Consider the following 26,642-nt stretch of genomic DNA (forward strand, 5'->3'; position numbering starts at 1 on the left):
AATAATATAGACTGGTTTAAGTCACGACACATGTTGAAAACCAGTCAGAAAACATAGGACAGTAGATTTAGTAGATCAAGTAGAGCTTTGTCTAATATTGAAGATTTTCTGTCAGTAGTAAAACAGGACGTGAAAAATATAATTTGAAGCTTTTTTAACAATCTTAAAGAAAGTCTTGTATCTTTTATTTTTTATTGCTGATAAAATATGATTTTAGGAAAGAAAAAATAAAATGTTTACAGATCAATGAAATTTTAACAAAGTGAATTTTGAGTTGTTGTTAAGAATACCTTTCCTTGCTAAAAGAAGACTGTTAAAATTTCTTCATTTGTAAAGTAACCAGTTACTTGAATGTTTGATAATATGTCAGTCTACATGTTTTATTACATAAAATGGCACAGCAGTAAAATTTGTTGCACAGCCTTAAAAAAAACACTTTGATTTTGGCAGTAATATTGTGTATGTTGTGTGGTAGTTTTAGCACTTCATTGAACACTGCAAGATTTATATCTTTTCCTAAACTTTTAGTGATTGTATTTTTAGATATTAAGAAATTTTGACAATATTTATGCTATTTTGATACATTTTTGACTTGCATTTAAAATTTTGAAATTTAAACCATTTAGAAAAAAATTAGATCTGTAAGTATTTGAAGAAATGATTTAAAACTATGTTAAGTTTCATTGTCAGAGTAAAATTAACTGGTTTTTCAAAGTGTAACAATTTCTTATTTGAGACACTCTTTTTTTTTTTCCATTATACCAGATATTTGGTATATTCATAATGTAGCTGTTTCATACATCACAGTGCTGAGATGCAGAAAAACTAAAACATGTTCATTGATCATCACCACCATTTTTCATGCTCATTTTTGATACAAAATTGTTAGGGGATTCACACTTCTCTTTGAATTATATATCTTTTCTAAAAGTAAATTGCGAGCAGTGCAGTAAAATACACACGACAGTTTTGCATAAAGTCATTGACTATTCTTGGCATTTTTAAGACGCTATCAGGGTTTTTCCGGACGCAGGTTTTCTGCGTCCCTGACGCGCTTTTACTGCTTTGAACTCGCATTTTTTAGTGCCTCTGCGTCCACTGTACCCGCAAAATCGGTCACGAAACTCCTTTGCACTGAAGCCTCCTTTGCGCAGATACCCATGTAAAATGCGCAGATTTTTACCACCGGGACCATCCCCGAATCATGGGTGCTCATTATACCCAGGTATAGACAATTTTCCAACTTCAAAACAAGTTTTGTTACCGATATTCGCCATTTTGGTAAAGGGAAACTACTCTCCGTGCTCTTTCACTGTATCCACTGTCTACATTTGCAAAATTAAATACGGGTGAAAGTTATGGTTGTTATAAATAGCCATTTTGTCAAATAAATTTCAAATATTCTACAAGTTTTAATTTGAAATATAGCAGACATTTAGCCTTCACAGTATTTTAAGTCAATGCAAATTGTGGCTTATAGGCTTACATTTGATTTGTTAGTGATCAGCTTATATAATTAAAGGAATTGCACGAAACAAGTAACTCATCATTGTAGCATTATCTTTCTTACTGTAACTTTATCCTACATATTTTTTACCTAGTTTCCTGTTGAATATAACAAGTAGAAGTGTGTCTTTTTAGCTCACCTGTCACATAGTGACAAGGTGAGCTTTTGTGATCACCCTTCGTCCGTCGTCCGTCGTCAGTCCGTGCGTGCGTCAACAATTTCTTGTCTGCACGATAGTGGTTTCATTATTGATTTTATTTTAACCAAACTTGCACACAACTTGTATCACCATAAGATCTCGGTTCCTTTCTTGAACTGGCCAGATCCCATTATGGGTTCCAGAGTTATGGCCCTTGAAAGGGCCAAAAATAGCTATTTTGACCTTGTCTGCACAATAGCAGCTTCATTTATGATTTGATTTTAACCAAACTTGCACAAAACTTGTGTCACCATAAGATCTTGGTTCCTTTCTTGAACTAGCGAGATCCCATTATGGGTTTCAGAGTTATGGCCCCTGAAAGGGCCAGAATTAGCTATTTTGACCTTGTCTGCACAATAGCAGCTTCATTTATGATTTGATTTTAACCAAACTTGCACACAACTTGTATAACCATAAGATCTTGGTTCCTTTCTTGAACTGGTGAGATTCCATTATGGGTTCCAGAGTTATGGCCCCTGAAAGGTCCAGAATTAGCTATTTTGACCTTGTCTGCACAATAGCAGCTTCATTTATGATTTGAATTTAATCAAACTTGCACAAAACTTGTGTCACCATAAGATCTTGGTTCCTTTGTTGAACCGGCCAGATCCCATAATGGGGTCCAGAGTTATGGCCCCTGAAAGGGCCAAAATTAGCTATTTCGATCTTGTCTGTACAATAGCAGCTTCATTTATGATTTGATTTTAACCAAACTTGCACACAACTTGTATCACCACAAGATCTTGCTTCCTTTCTTGAACTGGCCAGATTCCGTCTTGGGTTCAAGAGTTATGGCCCCTTAAAGGTTCAAAATCGGCTATTTTGGCTTTTGCAGCCATATAGAGACTTCATTTATGGTTTTATTTGATACAAACTTCCAAAATATCTTCAACAACAATAAATCTTGGATTCCATGACAAATCAGATCCAATCGTAGGTTCCAGAGTTATTTCATATCTGATTACCTCCCCTGATTGTAATCAAACTGGATTTATATCAGTTAGTACTTATAGGACTTATTTGAAATTTCATTATTGTCATTAGTTGGACTGAGCCAATCAGGGTAGATAACTATGGACTGATTTTATGTCAAATTACCTCCCTTTATTTCAAATTAAAATGGGTATATCTCCGTAATTAATGAAGATACTTACCTGAAATTTCATTTATGTCAACAGATTTATTTGGCAGATCCTTCTTTTGTTCACTTAAAATAATTTTTTTTTTAATTACTTCCCTTTTACGTTACTATAAATAGCTTATTCTTAGTAACTTTTTTATTATTGGCCGTAGGGAAAAACCAAGACCACTTTTCTGTGGTACAATATGGATGGTACCTCCAATTTTAAGGTGTACTTTGACATATCTGTACCTTATAAGAATTTTTTTTTTCTTTTCGGTTAAATTTCTTCCCTTTGTTGTGACTGTCCTCTGGATATTTTTCTGAGGACCTTCTTGTCCTCAAGTGCAATGATAACAGGTGAGCGATATAGGGCCATCATGGCCCTCTTGTTTGTAAGCAGTGGGTACATTGACAATGCAGCTCAACCAATTGCATTAATTCCCAACATGCCAAAAATGATATATTCATGCTGTCTCTACTTCTCTGACCTAAATTTCAGCACCTGAATAATGTTTCCTTTGATAAGCTGTAGCAAAATTTAATGGTGATTGTATAGTTGTTTTTGAGTGACTGTTGTAATAATCATGTTGTCTATTTTTCGTCTATTTTTTATTAAAAATAAAATATGAAACCTATTTTTGTCTTTCTATCTTACATTAGCACAATGTGCTCAAGGGGAGCTTTATAGGATGGTTGGATGTTGGTTCATCAGTTTGTCCATCATCTGTCTGTTCGCTGCAGATTGTGTGTGCACATTGTAGTATACATATTTCTTAAGCAGTCTTTACATAATAAGTCAGTGCATACTGCTATGAGATCTCAGTCAAATTTGATCATGTGCAAATTTAACAAGTAGTTCAAGACATGGTCATTTAACTCACCTGAACCAACAATTTAGAGATCGCTGTTTTTTTTGTCTGAAAGCCCTGAAACCTTGACAGAAAGTTTCAGTTGGAAATTTAATTTAAGTACGAAACTGTGTAAACTAAGTTCAGAAACTAGGTAATTAGGTGAAATGTTAGATAAACTTTCTAACCTTAATTACATGAAACCTGGTCAGATCTAAGTCAAGTTTGATTATGGGCCAATTTGAAGCAGTAGCCTAAGCTGTGCCTTGTACCGGCTCACCTGAACCAAATGGCCGGGATGACCAGTCCTGATGATATATGTGGATGATCCTGCATCTTTCGTCTGTCGTCCACAATTTTATAGACTCTTTTTTCCACGTGTTTATACTACATAACAGATAAGTAGTTATTTTGAAGTTTAAAATATCACCTACTCTTTGTGATGAGTATTGTAAATTAAATGCATAAATCTCATGGCTGTAAATGTGTACCAGTAACTTGAAAAAATACAAGTGATTATTTTTGGTTAAAACATGGTAAATAAATAGAAATGAATTTTAAGGATCTGTACATTGATGTATTGTCCTCAGATATTTACTATTTCACTTTCAAGCATCTAAATTTCTCAGGACTGACAGCTCTTGTTATATTTTATTATAAAAAAAATAATGTTTACTTGTATATAGAGCTCATGTTAAAGCACTTTTTACATTCATTGAATGGGATAGACAGTTCCTACACACCCAGCCTCGAGGGCTAAGGGCCCCCACTGTCATTGGACACTGTCATTATATATGATTTTCTAAAGATAAAAATAGAGCCATGTAATCAAATGACAAGGTTACTATTTATAGAAACAGCTAACTTGTCAAATACAATGTACCCTTTCATTTGTGTATTGATTTTTGTAGGAGTATTAAGGTTTAAAAGCTTAAACCAAGTGTGTATGATTTAATATTTTGCACAATGGCTGTCTTTAAAGTTTAACATGGATATCTTTTTAGTGAGTTTAGTGCCACCATCACCTTAAGCTAGCAAAATGGCAGGCCAGAATGGATTTATTGACTTGAAAAAACTGAAAGGGCCTGGCAGTGGCACAAGTTTCCAACCCAGTGATGATGTACAGCCAATATTCGCCCCAGGAGATCTCCGAGTTATGACCAAATCGTGTATAAATCCTGGATTTCAAGGCATCATACCTCAGCTATCAAACTTACTGCCACATCCAACATTTGCACAACCAGAAAAGCAGTCCCCGAAGAAACTAACATCGAATACTGAACAGCCATCACAGACATCTACAGAAGGTCCCCCGTTGCCATTAACTGTTGTAGAAGATGCAGACCAGTTTGGTTTAGAACTCAGAAAGGATACAAGTAAAGCTTTTAGCTTTGAGTATAACCTGAAATCAGATGTTAGTGTTCCAACAAGCAAGTACATAGAGGGGTAAGGACAAAATTTCTACGAATCCCATTATTAATATACATGTATCAAGAAGTGTTATAAATCATATAATTGAAATTATTTTGACTGTGTACATTTTGTCGGTTTGCAGCATTTGGTTCCTTTGAAAGTTCTGTAGTCAACTTATTGAAATTATAAACTAATAATTATCAATAATAATTATTATTGATTTATAAATAAATCCTAGAAATTATTTAAATTGGTAACTGAAAATAATGCATATTTATATTTACGCAGATGAGATTAAAATTGTTGGTACTTGACTAAATTTTATTATTTGAGCACATGAATGGGAGCCATGCTTATTTTCCAGGACAGTAAAATACACCACAAAAGGGGCACTAAAAGGAATGGTTCAAGATTTGGCAAGGCTTGACAATAGCACAACTGTGGATGAGGTTTGTAATGTCTATTCAAATCATACTTCCTTGTTAATTGCTAAAGCATTTTCTCAGCTTAGTCTTTCTTTAGAATTGCTGAAAGATGGAACTTTCAAGACAAACTTTGTTATTCAAATCATTCATTCAAAGGAAAAACAGATAATAAATTTGGGACTTCTGTTAACAGGCTGCCACAAGCTACTGGACATTACCAGTATACAGGTTACAGTCTGTTTCTTGTGAAGTTTCAATCATGTACATGAACAGTTGCAATTTTAACTTCAGAGTTCTTTCTTTCCCCTTACAAAAATTAATCATCATTTTCTCCCTCCAAGTTTTGGACAAAAATTCCAAATAAAATTAAAATTTATTATTTTTTTCTACTAAGTTAAACAGATACAACTACAGCAGTTGCAGAACTTCTGTGTTCCATTATTATTTATTGTCTGTTCTTTTGGTACAACCAGTTTTCGTACAGCTAACGGTATATCGCTTCGGTTTTGCTATGTTGAAAATGTACACCAATTATAAATGCTAGAGTTTTGTTCATTTATCCTAAAAAATATGTGAGAAAACAAACCTCATCCCGCAGCATGTTTGATATAGTCTGGATTCATCTCCGTATGAAAATGTCTTAGTCCTTGAGATTTCGACCAGGGTGTTACCACAGCCGATGACGTTCTTGATTTTAAGAAACTCTGTTGTTTTAAGGTATTCTCAAAAACAAATAATGGAACATAATATGGGAACATAACCGAGTTTGTTGCCGAACTTCAAACCAAGTTATTTAAGCCGGTATATCCCTTGGTGTAGGTAATCAAGCACACCGACCAGCAAAACCACAAGTTTAGAAAGAAGTTAGCAAAATTGCATCCTTATTTGCATCTCAATTGAGACTTTCATTTAAATTGTTACAGCCCTTACAGAAGAAAAAGGCCTGCTGCGTACTCTTGCTGTGTACATACAGTGTATATCATGCGTACATGATGTGTACTGAAATCAAGGGCTTTAAATAGTACGCAGGATATACACCGCACATACACCGATAGTACGTTTGTAGTACACATTTGACATGCAAATGAGCTCTGCCACGTACTACTTGCTGCGTACATGCTGTGGACTACATAGTACACAGGATGTACGCTGTAGGAATTTAGTATGCGGGAAATAGTACGCAGCATGTACGCGGCACATACACTTTTCACATGCAAATGAGCCTGCAGTGTACTACCCCTGTGGCGTACATGCTGTGTACTCCTGGGGCGTACATTCTGTGTACTCCTGCTGCATACATGCTGTGTACTCTTGTGGCAAAACTGCTGTGATAATGTAAATTCCTTACCCCACCAACTTTCGAATGCAAATGCTGATCATTTGAACAGAAAAAAAACGAAAAAAGATAAGTGACATGCATCAGTAAGTATTTACCCTTACCAAAATAATGTAGATTGATTTTATCAAATAAATTAGTATGCTTTTCTTCATCCACTTTTCAATGAAATAAATCAATTTTTGTAGCATGTAATTTGGTAAACATTTGAAGTAAATGGCGTAACTGCATCAAGGGGAAACAACTTTAATGCAACTAAACATAAGTGTTATGATTTATTATAGACGATGTGTGCGTAGTATGTATTTATTTTGATTAAAATCCATCTGAGAACAATCTAGGACTGGAATTATATAAGCATTTATACACTTTTACGTCCGTAAAAAGTAGCGCACCAAAAAATTTTGGATTGATTTTTTTCAATGGGGCGAGCGCAATTAGCCAAAAACGTTCTGAAAATATATGAGCGGCAAATCCGATGAACAACTTTTTAATTTGGTGAGGCCTTAATGAGTTAACATAATGAGCATTAAAGCCTTTATAAAACATGATAGAATAGTGTTTTGCTTAAGAGTATTCAAATAACAGTGAGACCTATTAATTCTTCTCATTCGGGCGCTGTTGAGGCATTATCTTGGTAATTATTTCATGTATTACAAAATGTAATGCAACGAAGTTCAAATAAGGCTTTTCAGTTATCCAAGTTAGAAAGCTCCAGGATTAATTCAAAATGAAAAAGAATATATTTTTACACTGCATAAGGTGCAGCTCAGAAATCACTAAGATGTAAGCTTCACAAATGAACATTGCAAATAGTTTGGCAATTTTTCATTGTTCAGAATACCGGTAATCTGAACTATTCTATGCTATTAAGGTAACAGTTACTAAGTATAAATGCCAAAAGAAATTGTACAAGTCTTTCCCGCGTATATGAAGTGTACTGCACAAAGGGGGGGTCCCAGTTAGGTGTCTGCGCAAAATGTTTTTTGATTTTATTTATACTTTGTGGTAATATACCTACATGTATCAAGTTTCATTAACAAGTGTTACTGTTACCAGTTTTGACTTACTTTTATAGATATTCACATTTAAAGTGGGTGGGGTAATCTGACATGTGACCAGCCAGGAACACAATTTCTGTTATTTTTTTAATAATGGTTCTTACCTTTTACCTGAAACTTTCATGATAAAATAACTATGCAATGGACATTCACACAATATGTTGCATTTTAAATTGTACTGAATACTTTTTTCATCACAGAGCCACAAAGTGGTCTAATCAAATTTACTGATTTTCAATGGACGAACTTTACCAAAAAGCTAAAACATTTTTTATTGGTTGAGATATTAAGGTGTTATTTTCAGCAGGTATTGTAAACTAAATAAACATTAAAATGACAGTATATCAGTTTACTCTGATTAATATTGGAAGAGTGGTACACTCTCAAACTGGGAAAAAGTGGGTGGGGTAAATAAATATTCGAAGCAACACTATAAAAATTGTGCAGTTGTTACGAAATGACCTCAGATTGTCTATTACTATCTTAATTGTGCCCCCCATGAATGGTGGGGGCATATAGATTTGCTCTTGTCCGTGCGTCCGTCCGTCCATCCGTCCGTGCGTCCGTCCGAAGTTCGTGACGCGCCTAGCTCAAAAGTATTTGATATAAATTGATGAAACCTTGCAAGAGTCTTTATCATGATATGAACTTGCGCACCTTCTATTTTTCGTCTGACTCCGTCCCCTAATTTTAGAGTTACTGCCCCTGAAATAGTAAAAAATGCACATTTTCACCTTGTGACACGCCTAGCCCAAAAAGTATTTGATATAAATTGATGAAATCTTGCATGAGTCTTTATAATGATATGAACTTGCACACCTCCTATTTTTCGTTGGCTCCGCCCCCTATTTCTAGAGATATGGCCCCTGAAATAGTAAAAAATGCACATTTTCACCTTCTGACACGCCTAGCTCAAAAAGTACTTGATATAGATTCATGAAACCTTGCCTTAGTCTTAATCATGATATGAATTTGCGCATCTCCTATTTTTAATCTGGGTCCGCGCCCTATTTCTAGAGTTATGGCCCCTGAAATAGTCAAAAATGCACATTTTCACCTTGTGACACGCCTAGCTCAAAAAGTATTTGATATAAATTGATGAGTGTTTATCATGATTTGAACTTGTGCACCTACTATTTTTTATCTGGGTCTGCCCCCTATTTCCAGAGTTATGGGCCCTGAAATAGTAAAAAAAATCACACCCTGTGTCCTACAGACACATTCTAGTTTGATTAAATACAGACTTGGTTGATCAATTTTAACAATACTTTTTTCTCTTTAATAAGACTTTATACATGTGTGCCATGGAAAAATCAATGCAGAAAATTGAATGTTAATTTGAACAATAGCTTTCCTCAAAATATACTGCCTCAGGCAAAACCTTTTGTTAAATACTTTGAGCTTTCAGGGTTAATTTGGTTTGTCTACATGTCATGTTCAAGGTCCATGCTTTTTCCATGACACACATGTATAAAGTGGGGAATTTTTTGTTAAAATTTATCAATCAGTGCTGTATTTAATAAAATTAAGATAGTAATAGACAATCTGAGGCCATTGCTTAACAACTCCACAATTTTTGTAGTGTTGCTTCGAATATTTATTTACCCCACCCACTTTTTCCCAGTTTGAGAGTGTACCACTCTTCCAATATTAATCAGAGTAAACTGATATACTGTCATTTTAATGTTTATTTAGTTTATAATATCTGCTGAAAATAACACTTTAATATCTCAACTAATGAAAAATGTTTTAGCTTTTTGGTAAAGTTCGTCCACTGAAAATCAGTAAATTTGATTAGACCACTTTAGGGCTCTGTGATGAAAAAAGTATTCAGTACAATTTAAAATGCAACATATTGTGTGAATGCCCATTGCATAGTTATTTTACCATGAAAGTTTCAGGTAAAAGGTTTGAACCATTTTAAAAAAAATAACAGAAATTGTGTTCCTGGCTGGTCACATGTCAGATTACCCCACCCACTTTAAATGTGAATATCTATAAAAGTAGGTCAAAACTGGTAACAGTAACACTTGTTAATGAAACTTAATACATGTAGGTATATTACCACAAAGTATAAATAAAATCAAAAAACATTTTGTGCAGACACCTAACTGGGACCCCCCCTTTCAAAGTGTCTGCGGTGTACATGCAGTGTATTATTTTCTTGTACAAGTCCCTCCTGCGTACATGCAGTGTACTCCTTAAATTTTCAGAGTCTGTGCTGTGTACTTGAAGTGTACTAGTGACCTGCATACATGCTGTGTACTCGTCGAAATAGTACGCGGCATGCGGTGTATGTAAAATGTACTCCTCTGGCGTACTACTGTGTTCGCGGCATATACACAGCAAATACGCAGCATGTACGCCACAGAGGCTTGCTTCTGTAAGGGAGATACAATATCCTTTATCTTCTGTATTTGCAATAATGCAGCGTAATTTCGCGAGCCTTTTGTGTTAAGAAAATTGCATAAAATTCACAACCAAGAAAAGATATCTGTTTAATTTAAGGATGTCGGCTTTATTTCAAATGTTTCTTTTGAAAAACTTGTTATGTCTGTGTTTAAAATAAAATTGAATTTGTATTGGGTCTTTCTTTACAGACCTCTAAATCTCCGGAAAACTCTGAAGAACAAAGTGCAGAATTGACAGTTATAGTAAGTATTCTCATCACTATGGCAGCAAAATATATTGAGGTATTGCCTATGAGTCCAGCTACCAGTCCAGCGGTAACTGGATATCTAGCCTCCATTTTAAGATGTCGGGTAATTAGAGATCTGCAGTATGTATCGACTTTACAAGTGGTCTGATAGTTCTGGCTACCATAACTTAACTGAAGCTATTTTTATATTTTGATGGTCTCGTCTATTAAGTTATGGTGTAACCCCATTTGTTTATCTGACCAGGTCAGACCCCAGCATCTGTGCACTGACTCTCGTGAGAAACAGATGACGCCATGCGAAGTTCATAGAACATTTTGAAATTCAGGATGAGCATTTTTTATATTTAATGAATTAAATTGACTTATAAATGTAATAACTTGATGGATTTGTTTCAAACTTAAAATAATTATTCCTCATCATCACCCACATCATATGGCAAATGTCCATAACACTCACACCAGTATTTCATGAATTATTCCCCCTTTTTACTTAGAATTTCAGGTTTTGATGCACTTTCACTCTATCTCAGTTATTACTAAATGGATTTGATTCAGACTTAAAATAGTTGTTCCACATTATCAACCACACAATATGACACAAGGTCCATTACCCTGGCACCAGTATGTCATGCATTATCCCCCCTTTTTATTAGCTCATCTGATTTTTTGAAAAAAAAATGATGAGTTATTGTCATCACTTGAGCGGTTGTCGGCGTCGGCGTCGGCGTCGGCGTCAGCGTTGCCTGGTTAAGTTTTAACACTATCGAGGTCACTATTTCGGCCTAATATTGATGAAAAATGGTTAAACTATTTGTTTGATGCTTGGTTGCCAGGGTCGAAAACTAAGTCACTAGGTCAAATAATAGAATACCTTGTTAACACTATAAGCCAGATTTTCAACTGGACATTCATGAAGCTTTCAGAATGATTGTCTTTAAGGAAACTTGGTAAAGTTTAAAACTAGGTTATCTTAGGTAAGTACAAGGCCAGTTGAGTGATACAGGTGAGTGGTACAGGGTCTTTATGTCCCTTTTAATTTACAGGCTGAAAGTCCAAAGAAAGGCAAAAGAAAAGCAGAAGATACTGAAGATGGGGAAACAGTAAGTTAGATGATAACATTCTTATGAGCCTATACAGTTAAACATCATTTTGATTTTGCTTCATGATGTCTCAAGCATTTTATCCAGCATCACAGTAAGTAGGGTGCAATTTTCTGTCCAGTAGTTTATGATTTAGACATGGTTTCCATCTTAAATTAGCCCCCAGCATGTTTTATCCAATTGAAAATGCTTTAAATGGGAATTAATTTTCCAATTATACACATGGCTGTCTATTTTAAAACACTACCTGCAGTCATTTCTTTGTATTTATCAGTCAAATTGAGTTGATATTTGGTGTGAGAGTTAGTGTCCACTCATAGCTGGTTCCATGTGCATTTTATGGCCCCTTAATTAGTTACGGACTGGAATTTCTTCAATCCAGTGCCATATCTAGTGGATATTTTGGATTCTGTCTGTTCATCAGCAAATACTTTACAGAAAAAGTGTCCTGTAACTTGCCTTATTTATTTGATAGAATGGTTTTGCCTCACAACAGTGTCTGTGTGACAATCTGTTAGCTGTAGTAAATAATTTATTGTACTGGTTTTAATTTTCTGATGATACAGACTCAAAGTCCAAAGAAGAGACACAGGAAGGCAGCAAAAGAAACTGCAGATGGAGAACCAGTAAGTTGGATCAAAATGTACATGCAGATCTATATTAATGAATCCTGATTTTATTATATTTCTTCTTGTTATCCCTTGCATTGTATACAAAATCACAGAAACTGTGATGCAGTTTTGTGCTTATTCAAGTGGAGTCATTATAATAAGCAACAAACAATAAATTATCATAAAGCCTTGGTTTTTGTATTTGCTTCATTTGCACTTTGTATCATCCAGTCAAAATGTTTTATTTGGGGCGCCCACACTTATATCTCAATTATGCACATAATTGCCAATGTAAAATAGCTACCTGTAGGTCAGAAACTTTTCACATCTTGAAAAGTATGCATTTAATTGTAAGGGTCCTTGTTAATCATTACTGTCATATATTTGTAATGATTAGATGTATCCCCTAAAGCTGTTTAAATGTAAACAATTTCAACTGTCAAATTTAAAAATCATCAGGTTATTTAATAAGTGCTTTATTTAAAAATAATGCTAAGTAATATAGATGGAAAAATGCAAAAACAAGTCTATTTTACAAGTAGAACTAGCCTTATTTTAGCTAAAGAAATGAAATCAGTTTGTATTTATTTGCTTAAACAGCCTGCAAAGAAGTCGAAGTCTGCAAAGGCAGAGGAAAAGACAAAACTACATAAAGCGGTGTCCTTGACTAAGGGAATGGATTTCTCACATGATTGCCAGACAAAGGATGGAAGAAAACCCAACTGGAAGATTGCCTCATGGAATATCAACGGAATCAGAGCTTGGATGGATGTAAGTTTAACTGAAAGCTCTAAATAATCGTGTAAAATGTAGAACTGAAAAACAAATGAAAAATTATCAGTTCTATTGAAGTTAATATTTTATGAGAATGTTGTGACATGCTATTAAATTACCTTAATTTTACATTAAATTTTTCAGAGTAAATTATAGACTTAGGCATTGGACTTTCACCTTAATTTTACATTAAATTTTTCAGAGTAAATTATAGACTTAGGCACTGGACAGTTTTTAGCTCATCTGATTTTTTGAAGAAAAAAAAAGATGAGTTATTGTCATCACTTGATCGGTGTCAGTGTCGGCGTTGCCTGGTTAAGTTTTATGTTTAGGTCAGCTTTTCTCCTAAACAATCAAAAGTATTGCTTTGAAACTTGCAACACTTGTTCACCATCAATAGCTGACCCTGTACAGCAAGAAACGTGACTCCATTCCGCTTTTTGCAAGAATTATGGCCCCTTTTGGACTTGGAAAATATCAGATTTATTGGTTAAGTTTGATGTTTAGGTCAACTTTTCTCCTAAACTATCAAGGCTATTGCTTTGAAACTTGCAACAGTTGTTCACCATCATAAGCTGACCCTGTACATTAAGAAACATAACTCTATCCTGCTTTTTTCAAGAATTATTGCCCCTTTTGGACTTAGAAAATCAGATTTCTTGGTTAAGTTTTATGTTAAGGTCAGCTTTTCTCATAAACTATCAAAGCTATTGCTTTAAAACTTGCAACACTTGTTCACCATCATAAGTTGACCCTGTACAGCAAGAATCATAACTCTGTCCTGCTTTTTGCAAGAATTATGGCCTCTTTTGGACTTAGAAAATATCAGATTTATTGGTTAAGTTTTATGTTTAGGTAAAGTTTTCTCCTAAACTATCAAAGCTATTGCTTTGAAACTTGCAACAGTTGTTTACCATCATAAGCTGACTCTGTACATCAAGAAACATAACTCCATCCTGCTTTTTGCAAGAATTATGGCCCTTTTAGGACTTAGAAAGTCATGGGTGGGACAATTTTTCTATTATACAAAAAAAATCAGATGAGCATCAGCATCTGCAAGGCGGTGCTCTTGTTGTATACATTGTTCTAGACTACACAAGTGTCTAATCTTTAGCCTGCTGGTGACTTGTGATTCTGCTTTTGCGACTGTTGCAGACCAAGATAATGGTCTGCACTGTTCGCTATTCAGTCAGTAAGTTTTCAGTGAACACCAGTTTGATAAACAAGTGGTACTGCCCAAATTGAATTTTAGAAACTTGGCAGGGTAACTGATAAGTAACTTGTAATTGGTAACTGATAAGTAACTTGTAACTACCAAGAACTCACAGAATAACTTTGTTATCACATTTTTAGTCCAAGTAATAGGATGTTTCGTGAAAGCATGATAACTTTTGATTGTTGCTGTCCTGTTAGAGGAATGACAACTATAAAATATCAGATCGTAAAATAAGTCATCCCGGTAAGCAAAATGAGTATTACTGTCATATTTTATGTGCTCCAAGGGAAGTATTATTTGTTGGTGACAGTCATCCTTCCATCTGTAAGCATTTTATTTCTGCTCAATTACTATAGAATGCTTTGACCTGTGATCTATAAACTTAATATGCACATTGCTCTTGGGCTGTGGATGACCTTTATTGGTTAATGACAAAAAATGTTTATGCTGAATATCCACAGAATCCCTTGGACTATGATCCTCAAACTAGGCAGGCATATTACCGTTGGGCAAAGAATGACCACATTTCGATGATGAGGTCAAAGGTCAAGGCCACAGTGACTGTTTGTACAATACTGTTTCTACTCAGTATTGTGAAAAGCCCTTGACCTACATTCATGTGGCTTATTAGGCACATTGCCAATGGACAGTGAATGACTCATTTTGATTTTGAGGTTAGTGGGCTATAGATGAAGGTCACAGTAACTGTTAGCATGAAAATTGTTTTGGCTATACATCTTGAGAATACCTCGATTTATGATCCTCAACATAGCAGGCACATTGCTTATGTGCAGTAGTTGACCCCTATTGAATTTGGCTGAAATTTGCCTCTTGAATATTATCCACCTTTTGTCATTATATAATCTCCCCTGCTGAGTTAATAAGTGAATTGAGGGTATATTGAATGATATATTTAAAGAAACTTCTTATGATGTTATTTCAGAAAGGAGGTCTGTCATACATCGCAGATGAGAAACCAGATATCCTGTGTGTCCAGGAGACTAAATGTGCACAGGAAGAACTTCCAGCCGATGTCAAAGTCGATGGTTACCATGACTACTGGTCGTCTGCAGAACAGGCTGGCTATGCTGGCACTGGCATATACAGCAAAACCAAACCCATTAATGTCACTTATGGACTAGGTATGATGTGTTTATAAATGCATGTATTTTTGTGGTTGTTGGTTTTAAACTTTCGGAAGTTGAACATTATACTATGTGTATTGATTACTGTTTACTGTAATAATTTGGTAAATTTACAACAAATAATGTTTTTTATCCCTAGTAACAGTCATGGCTTCAAGTTATTTCTTAACTCCCTTGTTGTTGCTTTCATGATAATAAATCATGTCTAAAAGTTTCAGCATTAAATCACGTCTAAAAATTTTAAATTCCCTTTAAAGAAAGTTTTTGAATTAATTGACTTGGTCATTACCAGTAAGTTTACCCAAGGATCAAGTTCAGGGACCTTTGAATCAAGTTTTTCAATCAATCAAGTTCAAGGACCTACAATCAAATTTCTTATACCATGGCTTAAGTTCAGGGACCTAGGGACAAGTTTGCTAGATCCATGGATCAAGTTCTTAAAGTTACTGATTAAGTGTTGTAGACTGACTTCAAGTTCAGGGACCTACTAGTGTAGTGTTTGGGACCCCAAGTTCAAGTTCAGATCAAGTTTAGTAGACAAACAGATCAGGGATCAGCTCATTTGATTTTGTAGATCTGCAAACCAAGTTCAGGGACCTACTAATCAAGTTTGGTCTACCCACGTATCAAGCTTAGGAATCAATTTTGGTAGGCCCTCTGGTCAAGTTGTGTGTAGGCACTGATCTACTAATCAAGTATAGTTGAGTCACTAATCATGTTCATAGCAAATGTTAAAGACTGTTACATGACTATTGTTATTAAAGAAATAACCCATGCAGAAATATTTTCCTGTTCTCAGGAAATCCCAGGATTATCCTGGGATATCCTGGGATTCTTTTAGCAAGGCTGCAAAAAAGTCCTGAAGACAGGACTTTAACACTAAAACACAGGACTTTTGATAGAAAAATTGTCCTGTTCACAGGAAAGACAGGACTTTTTCTAAAGACACAGATTGAAAGATGGTAATTAATTTGAAACATGATCTTGTAATGGTGTAATAAGTTAATTACATCCTGGTGTTGAAGACCCATGTTTTGGAAGAAACTGTATCATTAAGTACTGTACTTCTGATGGTGTTGTTGTCAGTGTAACAGGAATATATTCTATAAATTTGTGGTAAGTTAGCAAATTATTTCTGTATAAACTTTTAGAAATAATACTCTTCACTTAATGATTTTACAAAACAAAAAGTTATTTAGAAAAGTAGTTTTCTTTAAAATCAGTCAGAGCATTAAAAAGTGAAATGCATTACTACAGTTTAGGTTATCTGTACATGCATGTTTGATCAAAGACAGTTTCACTCTAGTGAACAGATCATAGAATGATAAGAGCTTTTTGCTCAGTATGAAGCTCTTTATAATTTGATGATTCTAGACTAAATAGTTATACTTTCACCTAGTTTTTTTTTGCCATGAGTGCACATATTTGAGCTGATTAAGATGTGCCAAGAAATTAAAATTTCTGCTATGAGAGGTTGTATTGTTTCAATGTACATGATGGTTGCCTTTTAACTATAAAATATTTTTTAATATTAGGAAATGATAATCCTTATATTCTTACTGTAAATACTATTGAACTTTAACAGTCAATTTGTTATCTGTATTTCCCGCCAAAGAGAATTTCAAATAATGTGTACAAGGTATTCAATTACATGTTCTGGGGTTTCCTGAAGACAGGACAATTGTCCTGAGATTTCCTGTCATTAGGAATTCCTGGGATTTCCTGAAAACAGGACAATTGTCCTGTAATTTCCTGACATCAGGAATTCCTGGGATTTCCTGAAGACAGGACAATTGTCCTGGGATATCCTGGCTTCAAGAATTCCTGGGATTTCCTGAGAACAGGACAATATTATACTTTTATGTCCTGTCTTCAGGAAATCTCAGGACATTCCTGGGATTTTAAGGATAGCAGGATTGGAATTCTCAGATGTCCTGTTTTTTCCTGTTCATAGGAAAATCCTGGGATTGTCCCATTACCATTTATCGGCGTGAAAAGTCCCAGGACTATCTCAGGAATTCCTGAGATATTTTCAGGACATTATCCCAGGATAGTCCTGGGACTTCCTGGGATAATCCCAGGAATTCCTGTTCCATTTTCGCACGGGTATACAATCACTTTTACCTAAAAACACTAGTAGTAAAAAAAATAAAACACTGACTTTATAATAGGGTAAAGTGACTATGTTTTTTCTATACATTGGAAAAAGGATATCATGGTACACAGGCAGCATTCTGTTTTCTCATTTATAGTATTATTAAATGTTTGTGTCATGTAAAATGTACATTTAACTGTAGGTATTAAGAAGCATGATTCAGAAGGTAGAGTGATCACAGCGGAGTATGACCAGTTCTTCCTCGTTACTGCTTGTAAGTTTAGTAGTTTTATACATGATATATGTATCACAACTACTTTAGTCATCCTGCTGGATGCATATGGGAGATATATTGTAATCATGCACATCTGTCTTGTCTGTAATCTATCCAGAGGCATATTTCCAAAACCTTTCACGGATTTACAGTCTACTACAACATACATCATAAAAGCGCAAAATACTCTTAGACTAATGATTCTGATTAGTAGAATGAGTTGAGGTCTTACTTTGAGGTCAGTTTACTTTATTTCATGTCTACTTCATATCTTTCAGTTTGATAAATACCATCTTCATAATTATGCTTTGCATTTAGATACTAGATCTCACATTTATTAAAAATTGTGACCTGCAGTCAGACTACAAGTCTTTGAAATCTATGTAAGGATTCTTATAGAATTGTCAGTAAATGTTTACCTTTTCAAGATGACTTGCAGAGTGCACAATCTATGTCCAAGATTATATCACTCTTTGAGGTGAAAGGTCTTGAATACAGTGTTTTACCTTAATTTTAAGTGTTGTCCGGGGTATTAATCACCACTGATATCTCTACTTTATTATTTATAAGAGAACTACAGTCAAATTTTAAGATTCAGAGAGTAACATGTAATTCCTGCCATTGCACTGTATTTGTTAAACTTGATACTTTTGGTATTGCCTCAATGTTCCGAGAAGAAATATGGAAGTTAACTGAATGAAAGTTGCAGAGAATATGAAATGCATTTTACAAATCTGCAAAGCTCACACCCTCTATGGCAAGATCATTGAATGAAAAGGCTGGTGCCTCTGACAACCTCCACTGGACTTTTATTCTATGTATATTCCATATGGCTTTATATTATTACGTAAACCTTGGAGCTTTTGTCAGTATTATTGGACAAAGAAAACACTTCCTTAATCAGAACATAAAATATTTGTATTTATGAATTAATAACGCAGAATCTTGTTATTTTGTTATACTGTAGATGTATTTAAAATTCTTTTTAGCTCACCTGTCACAAAGTGACAAGGTGAGCTTTTGTGATCGCGCGGTGTCCGTCATCCGTCGTGCGTCCATAAACTTTTGCTTGTGACCACTCTAGAGGTCACATTTTTCATGGGATCTTTATGAAAGTTGGTCAGAATGTTCATCTTGATGTTATCTAGGTCAAGTTCGAAACTGGGTCACATGCCTTCAAAAACTAGGTCAGTAGGTCTAAAAATAGAAAAACCTTGTGACCTCTCTAGAGGCCATATATTTCACAAGATCTTCATGAAAGTTGGTCAGAATGTTCACCTTGATGATATCTAGGTCAGATTTGAAACTGGGTCACGTGCCGTCAAAAACTAGGTCAGTAGGTCAAATAATAGAAAAACCTTGTGACCTCTCTAAAGGCCATATTTTTCATGGGATCTGTATGAAAGTTGGTCTGAATGTTCATCTTGATGATATCTAGGACAAGTTCGAAACTGGGTCACGTGCGGTTAAAAACTAGGTCAGTAGGTCTAAAAATAGAAAAACCTTGTGACCTCTCTAGAGGCCATATATTTCATGAGATCTTCATGAAAATTGGTCAGAATGTTTATCTTGATGACATCTAGGTAAAGTTCGAAAATGGGTCACGTGCCTTCAAAAACTAGGTCAGTAGGTCAAATAATAGAAAAACCTCGTGACCTCTCTAGAGGCCATATTTTTCATGGGATCTGTATGAAAGTTGGTCTGAATGTTCATCTTGATGATATCTAGGTCAGGTTCGAAACTAGGTCAGTAGGTCAAATAATAGAAAAACCTTGTGACCTCTCTAGAGGCCATATTTTTCATGGGATCTGTATGAACGTTGGTCTGAATGTTCATCTTGATGATATCTAGGTCAAGTTTGAAACAGGGTCATGTGCGGTCAAAAACTAGGTCAGTAGGTCTAAAAATAGAAAAACCTTGTGACCTCTCTAGAGGCCATACTTGTGAATAGATCTCCATAAAATTTGGTCAGAGTGTTCACCTTGATGATATCTAGTTCAAGTTTGAAACTGGGTAATGTGCCTTAAAAAACTAGGTCAGTAGGTCAAATAATAAAAAAAACCTTGTGACCTCTCTAGAGGCCATACTTTTCATGGGATCTGTATGAAAGTTGGTCTGAATGTTCATCTTGATGATATCTAGGTCAAGTTTGAAACTGGGTCAACTGCGGTCAAAAACTAGGTCAGTAGATCTAAAATTATTAAAACCTTTTGACCTCTCTAGAGGCCATATTTTTCAATGGATCTTCATGAAAATTGGTCAGAATATTCACCTTGATGATATCTAGGTCAAGTTCGAAACAGGGTCATGTGCGGTCAAAAACTAGGTCAGTAGGTCTAAAAATAGAAAAACCTTATGACCTCTCTAGAGGCCATACTTGTGAATGGATCTCCATAAAAATTGGTCAGAGTGTTCACCTTGATGATATCTAGTTCAAGTTTGAAACTGGGTCACGTGCCATAAAAAACTAGGTCAGTAGGTCAAATAATAAAAAAAACCTTGTGACCTCTCTAGAGGCCATACTTTTCATGGGATCTGTATGAAAGTTGGTCTGAATGTTCATCTTGATGATATCTAGGTCAAGTTTGAAACTGGGTCAACTGCGGTCAAAAACTAGGTCAGTAGGTCTAAAATTATTAAAATCTTTTGACCTCTCTAGAGGCCATATTTTTCAATGGATCTTCATGAAAATTGGTCAGAATGTTCACCTTGATGATACCTAGGTCATTTTCGAAACTGGGTCAGGTGCAGTCAAAAACTAGGCCAGTAGGTATAAAAATAGAAAAACCTTGTGACCTCTCTAGAGGCCATACTTTTCCTGAGATCTTCATGAAAATTAGTGAGAATGATCACCTTGATGATATCTAGATAAAGTTTAAAACAGGGTCACGTACCTTCGAAAACTAGGTTAATAGGTCAAATAATAGAAAAACCTTGTGACCTCTCTAGAGACCATATTTTTCAATGGATCTTCATGAAAATTGGTCAGAATTTTTATCTTGATAATATCTAGGTCAAGTTCAAAACTGGGTCACATGAGCTCAAAAACTTGGTCACTATGTCAAATAATAGAAAAAACGACGTCATACTCAAAACTGGGTCATGTGGGAAGAGGTGAGCGATTCAGGACCATCATGGTCCTCTTGTTTTTAGATGTGCCAAACTCAGGACATGGTTTACCTCAGTTACCATACAGAAGTAAAGAATGGGACGTAGACTTTAGAGAGTACCTCAACAACCTCAACAAATCCAAACCAGTCATAATGTGTGGTGACCTCAATGTTGCTCATTTAGAAATAGGTAAAACTCTATTATTGGGCCTGTAACTTTGTTTGTTTTATTTTCATTAACTTGAACAATTATTGAAGCTTAAAATACTAGCAGTAGTTCTCCTCATCTGCCTTTTTTTTATGGAAAAATCATATAATGCCTTCAGTTATCATTCTCATAGACCATTTTGAAATACAGTTGAAAAGCTGAAACTTTGTTATTTAGATAGGCCGGTGTCAAAAGCCTTTTAATTTTAAAGTTAGTTATATATGTGTAGGTAATATGGCTAGATTCTATGGTAGCATTAAATTATTTCACTATGTCACTATTTTCTACTGAACTTTAGACAGTTATAGCATAGTTATTTTTATAGTTATACCAGATTGTCAATGAAAATGGAAAAATAGATATTACAAATCTGGCTAATTTAGCATAGAATTTGAGACAGGTTTATATAATTTTCAGAAGAATGAATATTCAAACACATTTAGTTTGTTGTAATTGTTGTTGTAAATGCTCACATTTGTTTGGGATTAGACATATTTTATGGTATACATGTATACTGCTTCCTTTAATAATATATTGTAAGACCAGCCAGGTTACTGCCAGACTTTTCAAAAGCAATGTGAATCACTAGAAAGACTAAAATATGGCTGCTGCTTGAGAGGTTACTTATGTCTCCCACATGCAGTGGGGGAGACATAGGGGACATATTGATTTAGTGCTGGCTGTCTGTCCACCTGTCTGTCTGTCACACAGTTTGTCCAGCATCTCCTCAGACAACACAGGATGGATTTACACCAAACTTCTCAAGAGGGATCATTGCCAAGCCTAGTTGTGCATGTCATTGGCATTTTCTGATTCAGTCATTTTCAATGGGGTTACGGTCCTTAATTGATTCATCAAATTTTTAGCTCACCTGAGCACAAAGTGCTCATGGTGAGGTATTTTGATCATGCTGTGTCCGTCGTGCGTGCGTACTTCAAGTCGTCCAGCTTCAACAGTTATATTTAAACGACATCTCCTCCAAAACCACTGAATGGATTTTGATTAAACTTGGTCTGGATGTTGCTTGGGTGGTCCTCTACCAAAGTTATTCAAACGGTTCTGCTTGGTTGCTTATAGGGACCACTAGAGCTAAAATTAGAAAATTCTTCTAACAAATCTTCTCCTAAATAAATGGTCTGATTAAGAAATAATTTTACACAAATAGCGCTTATGTCACCCTGTACCAAATTTATTCAAATTATGCAGGTTTGTCAAAAAACATGGTTGTCAGTGGGTGTGGTCACTTTTTCCTGTATGTAAAAAAAAACAACAAAAAAACTAGTGCGGTTTCCTTTGTAGGGAGTTACTTGCCTTCAAAGTAGGAATTACAAGAAGGTAACAAAATGTATACAGTGTTGTGGTAGAAGATACTGAGGGTAAAAACATGAAATGGTAAACACAGTTTTAACAGGTGCATGTATATAAATATGGTCCCCCATTTTCATTGACTGCATAGGCCTCTGTTCTTGTTGACTGCAGTGATTCTGTAGAAGAAACTGAGATTAGCAATTTAGGACAACTAAATAGCCCTCTTATTAAAGAACACAGGTATAATTTATCAAGTTTGTTTCTGTACACTAAAGACAGTAAATTTCTTATCCAAGATCTGGCAAACCCAAAGACCAATAAAAAGACAGCAGGTTTCACAGCTGAGGAGAGGCAGGGATTTACGGATCTGTTAGCGGAGGGATACATCGACTCATACAGGGAGCTGTACCCAGAAACTGAAGGGGCTTACTCCTTCTGGACCTACATGGGAAATGCAAGGGCCAAAAATGTTGGATGGTAATTTTACTTGTTGATTACCCTATTTTGAAAAACCCCAGTTTTAAAAATGACTACATTATGTGACCTTAATTTTTGTCCCTGAATTAGCCAAGAAAAACAGACTTTGATGTTTTTTTGATAATGATATATAATTATGATATTTTGAAGAGTGACATCTGTTTCAAAATTTTGATAATGAGATACATATCTTATTCATTTGTTTTGTAGTGTTTTAATCAACCTTAAGTCTGTTGGTGGCAAGAAATTCTGCCTTTGCGACCAGTGCAGACCAGGATGTGCAGGCTGATCATGGTCTGCTTTGTTCGCTATTCAGTCAGTAAATTTTCAGTGAACACCTCTTCGAATAATAAGTGGTATTGTCAAATTGAATGATGGACCAGTCTATTTTAGAAATTTAGCAGGCTAAGGGTTGGGCAACACAGTGTCATATGGTGACTTTCCAGCTTTTGCAAAGGAAGATCCCAGGTCTTGCTCCGCGCATTATTTCAGGTACAAGAGGGCAGCTGGATAGAACCACTGGCCTTCCACAAGTTAACCTGACAACATCCTTAAAAACTATGCCCAAATAGGAATCGAACCCACAGAGCAAATGATTTCGATATGATAACTTACCACCTGGCCACTTAGACTGCCATTTATTATTTGGCATTCCTCTTGCATACTAATTCCCATTTGTCTTCACTATGAAATACTGTAAAGATTTATTTTGTAACATTTTTATTTCATACTTTCAGGAGACTTGACTACTTTGTGTTGTCAGAGAGGTTGAAGGAAGATCTGTGTGACAACGTTATCCGTAAAGACGTTATGGGAAGTGACCACTGTCCAATAGTTCTCTATATGGCCTTGAAAGAATAAAAAGACTGGTCTCTCCATGGACTTGAAATTAAATAGACTGGTCTCTACATGGCCTTCAAATAACATAGACTGGTTTAAATCACGACACATGTTGAAAAGCAGCCAGAAAATATGTAGGACAGTAGATTTAGTAGGTCAAGTAGAGATTTGTCTAATATTGAAGATTTTCTGTCAGCAGTATTAAAAACAAGACATGTAAAATAGAATTTGAAGCCTTTTTAACTTTCTTAAAGGAAGTCATCTATCTTTTCTTTGATTCTGATAAAATATGATTTTATGAAAGAAAGTATTTTCTTAAATAGAAAATAAAAATTTTACAGATCGTTTACTTTTGACAATGAAATTTTTACAAGGCGAATTTTGAGCTGCTCTTTAAGAATGGCTTAACTTGCGAAAGAAGACTGATAGAATTTCTTCATTTGTAATAGCTGAATATTTGTTAATATGTCTGTCTACATGTTAAATAAAATAAAATGGTACAGCATTAAAGTTTGTCCCATTCTCTTCAAAATACCTTTAATTTTGGCAGTATTATTGTGTATTTTGTGTGGTAGTTTTAGCACTTGATTGAACACTGCAAGATGTATATTTTATCCTACACTTTTAGTGATTGTATTTTCAGATAATAAGAAATTTTGACAATATTTATGGTATTTTGATACATTTTTGATTTGCATTTGAAATTTAAACCATTTAGAAAAATTTAGATTTATAAGTATTTCCAAGAAATGAGGTATGTTAAGTTTTATTGTCAGCTTAATATTTACTTGCTGAAGTGTAACAATTTCTTATTTGAGACACTCTTTTTTTCCCATTATACCAGTTATTTGGTATAATTCATAATCTAACTGTTTCATACATCACAGTGCTGAGATGCAGAAAAACTAAAACATGTTCATTGATCTTCACCACCATTTGTCATGTTTAACATTTGATACAAATGTTAGGGGATTTACATTTCTCTTTGAATTAGGACTAAATTGCCAACAGGGCACATGGCAGTTTTGCATAAAGTCATTGAGTATATTTGGCATCATTTAAAAAATGTTTTGAAATTCATACATCTGTTTTTCTTAAGTACTGTAAAACTACACATTTTTGGGAGGGATTTATTTTCACTGTATTTGCTGTTTGCATGCGCGAAATTAAATACATGTACTGGTGAAAGTCATTGTTGCTACAAATAGCCATATTTGTCTAATAAATTCCAAGTATTCTACAACTTTTAATTTGAAATATAGTGGACATTTAGCCTCGCTAAAAATGTCTGATTTTACAGTCAGGTAAATTGGGGCTTGTAGGCTTACATTAGATTTGGTAGTGTTCAGCCTATATAAATAAAGGAATTACAAGAAAAAAGTAACTCATCATTGTAGCATTATCTTTCTTACTGTAACTTTATCCTACATATTTTTACCTAGTTTCCTGCTGAATATAACAAGTAGAAGTGTGTCTTTTTTGTAAGCAATGGGCACATTGACAATGCAGCTCAACCTATTGCATTCCTTCCCAACATACCAAAAATGATTTAGTCATGCTATCTCCACTTCTCTGACCTAAAATTATGTTTCCTTTGATAAGCTGTAGCAAAATTGATTGGTCATTCAAATGTATATAGTTGTTTTTAAGTCACTGTTGTAATAACCATGTTGTCTACTTTTTGTCTATTTTTTATTAAAAATATAAAAAAATGTGAAACATATTTTTGTCTTTCTATCCTACATTAGAACAAAGTGTTCATGGGGAGTTTAAAGGATAGTTGGATGTTGGTCATTGAAAATCAGTTTGTCCATCATCTGTCTGTTCTCTACAGTTTGCTTGCGAACGTTGTAGTATACACATTTACATAATAAGTCAGTGCATACTGTTATTAGATTTCAATCAAATTTGATCATGTTCAAAGTGATCAAGTGGTTTGAAGAGATGGTGAGCCAACAATTTAGAGACTGCAGTTTTTGCCTGAAAGACCTGAAACCTTGTCAGAAAGTTAGTTGGAAATTTAATTTAAGTGCGAAATTGTGTAATCTGAGCCCAGAACCAGGTCATTAGGTGAAATCATAGATTAACTTCCCTACCTAACTACATGAAACATGGTCAGAGATCTAGGTGAAGTTTGATTATGGGCCAATTTTTACGCATTAGCCATAGTTGTGCCTTGTATCAGCTCGCCTGAACTAAACGTTCAGGATGACTTGTTGATATACCGGTGTGTGAATGGTCCTGCAACCATCGTCTGTCGTTCACAATTTAATTGTTAGCACATTAGCCCTTACCCTGCTAAATTTCTATAAGGAACTTGTCCATCTTCCAATTTGGACAATACCATTAACTGTTAAAAGGGGTGCTTACCAAAAAGATACTGACTGAATAGCGATCAGTGCAGGTCACGATCGGACTGCAAACAAGACAATGTGGGCGCACTGTGGTGGTCATCGTTTGATTAATTGGGGGAAATACAATCTTGGTTTAGGACCACCAAAATATTTATAATTAGTCTAACCTTTAAGAACGCTTATTAGAAACAGTAACTAAAACGTCATTGAAAGCGGCCATACTGCCGCCCGTTGAAACATCCATAAAGGAACAGTACGTCTCACGCGACGTAATCGGTAACCGGAACGGTGACACGTTCTGACGTCAACGTCATGTAGCAAAGTCAGTTAGGAGGGGAAGAGAGTGACGAACATTTTCAAATAGATCCTCAGATACTGATGGGATTGTAGGTGTAAATATCAATACATGATTCTTACAAGTTATGGAGAATTTGTTAAATGATCATACCAAGAATATATACAAATGTATTATAAAAAGGTCAACATACGACTTGTGTGCCTTCTAGCCATAATAGCTAAAACTCTCTGGCAATTATGGTCACAACCAATCCATATATTA

At 35.0% G+C, this 26,642-nt stretch overlaps 1 protein-coding gene across 2 annotated transcripts; it reads left to right on the forward strand.

The window, feature by feature from the left end:
- The first annotated feature begins 4,540 nt into the window (after nucleotides 1-4,540).
- On the forward strand, nucleotides 4,541-25,406 carry LOC128556319 (DNA-(apurinic or apyrimidinic site) endonuclease-like). 2 transcript variants are annotated; one of them, XM_053540982.1, is made up of 11 exons: nucleotides 4,542-5,123; nucleotides 5,455-5,539; nucleotides 10,513-10,566; nucleotides 11,615-11,671; nucleotides 12,238-12,297; nucleotides 12,883-13,053; nucleotides 15,216-15,414; nucleotides 17,715-17,786; nucleotides 20,940-21,086; nucleotides 22,709-22,889; nucleotides 23,627-25,406. In XM_053540982.1, exons 1-11 carry the CDS (start codon nucleotides 4,717-4,719, stop codon nucleotides 23,748-23,750), a joined length of 1,557 nt encoding a protein of 518 aa, XP_053396957.1. In that variant the 5' UTR covers nucleotides 4,542-4,716; the 3' UTR covers nucleotides 23,751-25,406. The 2 variants fall into 2 exon arrangements, with proteins under 2 accessions (XP_053396958.1, XP_053396957.1); XM_053540983.1 differs by lacking the exon at nucleotides 12,238-12,297 and having other exon boundaries at nucleotides 4,541-5,123.
- The last annotated feature ends 1,236 nt before the right edge of the window (nucleotides 25,407-26,642 follow it).

This window comes from Mercenaria mercenaria, chromosome 4 (assembly GCF_021730395.1).
Source record: "Mercenaria mercenaria strain notata chromosome 4, MADL_Memer_1, whole genome shotgun sequence".
NCBI lineage: Eukaryota > Metazoa > Mollusca > Bivalvia > Venerida > Veneridae > Mercenaria > Mercenaria mercenaria.

Coding starts and splice junctions, on each gene's coding strand:
- LOC128556319 (XM_053540982.1), top strand. CDS start 4,717: ATGGCAGGCCAGAATGGATTTATTGACTTGAAAAAACTGAAAGGGCCT. Junction 5,124..5,454: donor ACAAGCAAGTACATAGAGGG/GTAAGGACAAAA, acceptor CTTATTTTCCAG/GACAGTAAAATACACCACAA. Junction 11,672..12,237: donor ATACTGAAGATGGGGAAACA/GTAAGTTAGATG, acceptor CTGATGATACAG/ACTCAAAGTCCAAAGAAGAG.